At 35.9% G+C, this 7,341-nt stretch overlaps 1 protein-coding gene across 1 annotated transcript in view; it reads left to right on the top strand.

Moving 5' to 3' along the window:
- The window catches only part of CSMD1 (CUB and Sushi multiple domains 1), an 805,423-nt gene that overhangs the window by 653,537 nt on the left and 144,545 nt on the right, over nucleotides 1-7,341 (top strand). The window contains exons 34-36 of the mRNA XM_009999261.1: nucleotides 3,383-3,586; nucleotides 4,698-4,822; nucleotides 5,399-5,495. Of these exons, the coding sequence (XP_009997563.1) occupies nucleotides 3,383-3,586; nucleotides 4,698-4,822; nucleotides 5,399-5,495 (426 nt within the window). The remainder of the gene's footprint in view (nucleotides 1-3,382; nucleotides 3,587-4,697; nucleotides 4,823-5,398; nucleotides 5,496-7,341) is intronic.

Genomic DNA, 7,341 nt, shown 5'->3' with positions numbered 1-7,341 from the left:
CTAAAAAAAGAAAGTAATGACATTTCTACTACCCAAAAATGTATGGGCTTTTAATACCTGTTTTCCTTTACTTGCTCTACTGTACAAATATGTGAATTAGTTTATGATGTCAAATGAGATTTTAAAGAAGATTATTAAGAAAGTTTGCATATTAGGATGAGGAAGGACTGTGGAAGAAAGACAAAGGGGAACAATAATAAAAGAGGAACATGACTTCAACCATTAAGTAGATCTGATCTGCAACAAGACTAAAAAACATAGCTCACACTTACAGCTGAATGTAATTAGAGAGCAGAACTAAGACTGTGTTATTTTCCACATGTGTTACCATGACAAATTATGTCCTAGTTTACATCACAGAACTAGAGAAGTGATTGATGCCTCAAGACTATCAGTGTTAAAGAGGCATTTGAACATTATCCTTAATAACATGCTTAAACTTGGTCAGCCCTGAAGTGGTCAGGCAGTTGGACTAGATGATCATTGTAGGTCTCTTTCAACTGAAATAGTCTATTGGTGTAGAGGCATTTCTGCTGGACTGTCAGCCATGTCACCTCTTAGAGGAACACACCTTTTTCCTAATTTTTTATAGATGTTTAGAACTGTACTGCATTTTGCTATGTATTACTTAAATCAAAATTCTATTTTATGTCTGGCTTGGATTACATTTGTTCTCAAAACAGTTCTTAAAACCAGAGGAAAAAAAGCATTAGAAAAATGGTGCTTTGTTGTGAATGGCATGACTTATTTGTGCATCTTTAGCATTTCTTATCTCACTGTAACCATTAATAGAGTATTACTAAAACCTGTGAAAAATTGAGCAAAATGGCAATTTTAACATGTCATTGAGTGTTTCCTGTTGACAGCAAAATAGTCCAACATAACCCTAGCCATGGATGTTTGTCACTGCTATGGCTGTTTTACTTACTGGCTGCTTTCAATAAAATGGCAGCTTTCAGTCTGAAAAAGAAGCACATAGCAATATTTCTGCTACATAAACTAATAATTTGTTAGTAAACTGTCCCTACATTTGCTATAATGGCAGAGGTAGCTTGCTCACAGGAAAATAACTTTCATAAGGCAATATTATAATGGATGATTCTACATCCTTTTTTGAGAGGCTGAAAATGCTACTTATACAAAAAATCTGTTTGGATTATAAATGCATGAATGCAGATTGTTAGCTGTGATGACTGACAGTTATAGGATATTATTTTATCTGATTCTTTAAAAGGGTCTTTTACTTTTGCACAGCTGTTGTAGGAATTCTCCAGATGTGGATTCCAGGTGAGGGTTAGAGAATTTGAAAAAGGATTTTCTTCTAAATTTTCCTTTGTTTTGAGGAAGTGAGTGAAAAAAAAATAGGCAAAGGTAGTATTCCCATTAAAAGGCTGGGTAAGAGTTTCTTCCACACAGTGAATTAAAAATACTCCAGGAGTGATGCTGAAATTTTCAGTCAGGTCATGTACCCTCATAGGAAGACAGGTAAGTAAGGATTAGACACATGTAAACTCAAAGTTTAACTAGTTAGAGTAGCTGTAGTTGTGACCTGTGTGGGAGGAGGTAATGAGCTAGCACTTACCACTCACATATAACTTCTTCTGAAGCTGGTATGAATAACCTCTCACATGTCAAAACTTCCACCAGTCAGAGGAGCATGTAGCGCTTGTTCTCAAAGATATTTGAGAAAGTGACAATTGTGTCAGAGATCCATCTGGGGATGTGCTGCTGGAGACAGCAGCTGGAGGGACTGTTGGAGAAACAGTCTTGCAAAGAGGCCCTCCATGCCAAAGAGGCAGCACTTCTATAGGGATTGTGGCCTGTGGGTATACCATGCTGGAGTGAGAACACCTTAGAGGGATTTTCAGCCAGTGAAAGACCTGTTCTGCAGTAAGGAGACATCTCTTAGCAAATGCATCTCATGGGTGACTCATACTGGATCAGGAACAGTAAGAAACAGAGTGGCATGAAAACTTGAAGAAGGGAAAAGCAAAAGAGAAAATCAGTAAAATACTAAGCACAGGAGAAGAAAACACAGAAGCACAAAGAGCACATGACCCAAGCCTCCTGTGCTACCTCTCACTTCATTGGTGGAACTAAGATGGACAGAAGGGAGTTGAGACAAGGAAGGGGAAGGATAGGTGTTTGACTGAAGCTGTGCCTGGGGAGAGGGAAGGAAAGAGGTTAACCTAAGTGTTTGGTTAATTGTTTGTGTTCTCATTCTTCTTAACTCCTGGGTCAGTGATCAGGATTTTGTATTCATTAGTAATAAAATAACTTAAGCATAATTAAGTATAACCTCCTTGAGTCAAAACTGGTTTGTCCACAACAATGTATTGAACCTTTTGCTATCACATGATTCTGAATGATTTATCTCATGACCAAAACTCCCATTTGAGTGAGTAGTCCTGACCAAGGGATGAGTTAATACCTAAACATGTGGCAGAAGCTGTAGTTCTAGGCATATGACAGTCATGTGGATACTGCTTGTACAGTAGACCATTTGACACTATTAGGGAAAAGGCCATTAGTCCCAGTAAAAGAGAATAAAAAAAAACCCAAACCAAAACAGGTTGGGTCAACTGAACTGACCTGGCAGACTGCACTTGGTCTGCAGGTTACAATCAGGAAGAACTGAGACTGTGTGAAATCCTTGAACTACAATTTCTTCATTGTCCTTCCAGAGTACAAAATCTCCTGCCATTGTGTGAACAATGTGCATGAAAAAGTTTTGCAGAGCAGCTGGGTGATACTGAGATCATGTTGAACATATAATCACAAAATCCCATTTATTTTAACAAAAGCAGGTACACTAAATCAACTTAAAGGTAACAGGCTTGTTTATACTATGTAAACTATTTAACTATTCTATTTTGGTTATACTGTGTATTTGCCATTCCAGGAGTATGGTAGTTTACCTCTGACCATCTCATTGAATCTTGGATGCATTATAATTTTCTTGAGTTTTTAAGTCCAAAAGTTTCTGCAATCATCTAACCCACTGATGTAAGAGAAAAGATGTTACTGTGTCTGTGTGACCATTTCCTGAAAAATCAACACACTGCATATTAATTAAAAAGCATATATTGTACTGTTATTGCTAGTACCATTTTTTTCTAAACCTTTGAAAAAGCTTTTCTCTACATTCAATAATACTTGAATAAAATTAACTATTATGCTCTTCAGCAATACAGAGAACTGGTAGAACATCATGTTAATGTGATCATAAATGAGAACTTCCAATGTTCACCTAAAATGTGTGGCACATTTCATGCTAGATTTAAGATAGGCTTGATTTCAATTAGTATTCTGTGTCCAACTTGTCAGCAATCCTTTGGATTCATGACATCGTTTTTTGTTTTTTCTTTCTCTCTTCATGCAGCTGTCCCCCGCACAAGTGATACGCAGTGTAGCTCGATTCCAGAGCCTAGGTATGGAAGGAGAATCGGCTCTGAGTTTTCAGCAGGCTCTGTTGTTCGATTTGAATGTAGCCCTGGTTATCTCCTACAAGGCTCAAAAGCTATCAGATGTCAGTCTGTACCTAATGCCTTAGCTCAGTGGAATGACACAGTACCAAGCTGTGTAGGTAAGCAATTACATTAAAGTCATCTGTTCCATTGCACATGTCTCTGAATCAGAATTCAGGAACTGCTTCAGAAAATAGTATTTACTATATATATTCTCTCCTTCGATTAATATCAGTCATGCCCAATTTAAAAGAGCAGTTTTCCATATCAAAAAGTAATTGAGTACCAGCTGGCTGGTAGGCAATATAGTGGTTCCTATAATGACTTAGATGATATGAACAAGTGTGATGCACATTTTCTTCAACATTCATTATTTTCATTACTCATCTGCAGCTTGAAATACAGGACAGAATTTAATTCTACAGAAATGTCTTTACCTGTTTTATTATTTAGTACTTGTTGCATATTTTTATCACACATAGGATGATGATTTCCTTTTTCAAGTACAAACATAGTGTACATTGAATAATGATAACATTGTTAAGTATAGCTAATTTTATTCAGTCTATCAATAAACCTGCAGTGGGATAATGTTTAGCATCTCAAATTGTTTTTGTCAATGTTGAAAGGTTTTCTTCTTTCATTCCTTGAATTTGTATCCAAAAGGAGTTGCTTTTCGTAGGAATTTAGAAATAATTAGAGTGTTCTGAAATTAAATGTAGGTATCCTGTTTTCTCTGAATTCTGGTTTTATGTTTAGTTTAGTGGGGTTTTTTTGTTGAACCTTGAAGGAGTAATTGTGTAAACAGTGAAAATATTTAATGTACTACACTGCTTTACCAGCTATATACAATGTTGGAACTATCTTGGGCTGTGGGTAAATTCATATTATTTCTGTCAATCATGATCATATTTAATGTTATGTCTTCAAAGTTTGTTGTTATTCTCAGGTACGAAATGATTAGGCTGTGCAGTAAGGCTGTTCTAGGCTGCATATGCTCAAAATGAAGTTCACTTCTGAATTGTTTATTCATGCAGGCTGTATCTTATGATTAGTGTTGTTACCATATTTTAGAGAGCATTGCTTTCTTTGTTCAGATTATTGCTTCATGACTATGTGTTTATGCTACAAAAGAGAATTATATTATTAGTTTAGTTAAATTATTACTACTTTTCTGTTCTCTGAAGTAGTTCAAGTTTTGGAATTATTCAATATAATACTTTCTTTCAGTGCCCTGCAGTGGGAATTTTACTGAGCGGAGAGGTACTATCCTTTCACCAGGTTACCCTGAACCTTATGGTAACAGCTTGAATTGTGTGTGGAAAATCATAGTGACCGAGGGATCAGGTATTCAGGCAAGTCTGTATTCTGTCAAACATGGAATATTAGTACTTCATGGTTCTGCTTAAAAAATAACTTACCTAGATATGTCAGAAAACAGCAATCGATAAGATAAATTTTGGGGTACTTGAAATATCTGCTTTGTTTTTCTCAGTATTGTTCATTAGATTTATGCTGTTACTTTATTCTTCCACGGGGTTAAGAATGAGAAATGGTTAACAAGCAGCTTTCCCTTTAACTGTGCAGAATATTGAAAAAAGGTCCTGATTCTTCAATGTGGTATGCAAATGCCAACCCTCTCTATCTACTAGGATATCACTGAGGCACTTGAGAGGTCTGCAGCTGTCTTGATTATCTTCTCATTTACACTTTGAGTAATTATTTCTAAACATGCAACTTTTGTATTTTGTAAGCATTAGGACAATTTAAAAAGTGAACATTTGTGTTTTCTTTGCATTTTTTCACTCACTGGTTTGGATCTGCTTATTTATTTCTTTGAGGCGTGTTCTCTTTTTATTGTGTTGTTACTGGAACATTTGAAAAGACATATTGCTAGCTGGTTTAAAAGTTTCTGTGGTATTGTTTTACAGATCCAAGTGATCAGTTTTGCCACTGAACATAACTGGGACTCTCTTGAAATATATGATGGTGGAGATATGACAGCACCACGTCTTGGGAGCTTTTCAGGTGGGGATATGCCACGACTTAAACATGCAGTTCTGTATATCCATATGTGAGTGAATATGTCTGTGATCACACACATAAACAAGGAGTATATTTGTATTGCATCATTTATGATATCATTATGAAAAATTCTCATTTTGGGAAGGAGATTTCAGGTGCTGTAAATGTGTCAATATTCAAGTTCCAAGAGAGATTTTAAGAAGAAAATATGATACTTAAGTGTTTATCTTTGGTTAGTGGGATTCAGGTGATAATATTCCTCAAAATTTCTTTCTTCTATCATATCTACCCCTCTGAGAGAGAAGATATAGTGATAAAATCAGTACTGACATTTAAGGAGCTTCTTTTGATAGCTTTGATTTAGTTTATCCTTATTACCCTCTCTTTCTGGGGAAAGAGATAAAGGATTTAGTATTTATCCAAACTCACCAGACCTCAGAGAACAAAACAAATTACTACAACTAAGACATAACAAACATGTCCATCAGGTGTATATAGTTTTACTCCTTTTTTATAAGACAATTTTTCTAGGAAGACCATGTTCTATAAACTAAACCAAGGAAAAGTGGTATCTCTTATAAGATTAGGTCATGAATAATATCCTAGACTCATGAAATCTATCACAAGCCTAATCTGATTCTGGTGTAACTGAAACACTTTGTGGACTTTTGCCTCTCCAGTGGCTTAATTAATTTTAAAGTATAGATATATATTGGATTAGGTAAGGAGATGAATTATCAACTGAAAAAATTAACCTCATATTATTTGGATATTGAATTAAATAATTTGAAGTTGTACCTCAAAATTTATATATTAAAATGAGTTGTGGCTCAGCCAGTTGCTCACTCCCACCAGCTGGGATGGGGGAGAGAATTGGAAAGGGAAAAGTGAGACAACTTGTGGGTTGAGATATAATAGGTAAAGCAAAAGCAGATAAAGCAAAACGAGGAATTCACTCACTACTTCCTGTGTGCAGACAACTGTGCAGCCATCTCCAGGCTAGCAGGGCTCCATCATTTGTAACGGTTGCTTGGTAGAAAAAATGGCATAACTCCCAACATTCCCCTCTTCCTCTTTTATCTCCCAGCTTTTGTTGTTGGGCACAATATCATATGGCATGGGCGTCTCTCTTTTGTCAGATGGGATCAGCTGTTCAAGCTGCATCATCTCCCAGCTTTTTGCCTACCCCCAGCCAGCTCACTGCTGGGACAGTGCAAGAACCAGAGAAGGCCTTGGAACTGTGTGAGCGCTGCTCAGCAAAAATGAAAACACCTCTGTGTTATCAACATTATTTTGCTCACAAAACAAAAACACAGTACTATGCCAACTACTATGAACAAACTTAACTCTATCCCAGCCATACCCAGTACAAAAAGGCTGTAACATTTTGTATTATATGCAAGTAACTATGCTGTATACTAAGTTGGTAACAAGAAAGAAAGAAACTGTGAAACATAATCAGCTTTTGACGAGGGAAATATGTAGCAAACATATTGAGTTGATATCTGTATAAAGATGTGTTGAAATTATCCATTTAACAATCTCAAGACTGAAAGTACTTTCTTATTCTTTACTAAAAGTGTATCATCTTTAGCTTAAAAGCCTTCCTAATTTCCAAGGAAACTGAAAAAGACAGTTTTTCATTTTAGAAAGATTTCCTTGGAGATACAGTAGCTTTGTTATGGATTTATCTTTTTAGTATAATGAATGTCAGACTTAAAATGAAGAATTATTCTGTATACAGGGAAGTCCTAATGAAGGATATTTAAGTATAACATGAAATCTGCTGATCTCAAATCTGAACCAATAATGTGACATTGTAACTGGATTCAGGCATAATTTCTTAAGT

Source organism: Chaetura pelagica, unplaced genomic scaffold (assembly GCF_000747805.2).
Source record: "Chaetura pelagica isolate M959 unplaced genomic scaffold, ChaPel_1.0 scaffold90, whole genome shotgun sequence".
In the NCBI taxonomy this organism is placed as follows: Eukaryota; Metazoa; Chordata; class Aves; order Apodiformes; family Apodidae; genus Chaetura; species Chaetura pelagica.
Note: the sequence above shows the minus strand (reverse complement) of the source record. Positions and strands in the feature narration are given on the sequence as shown.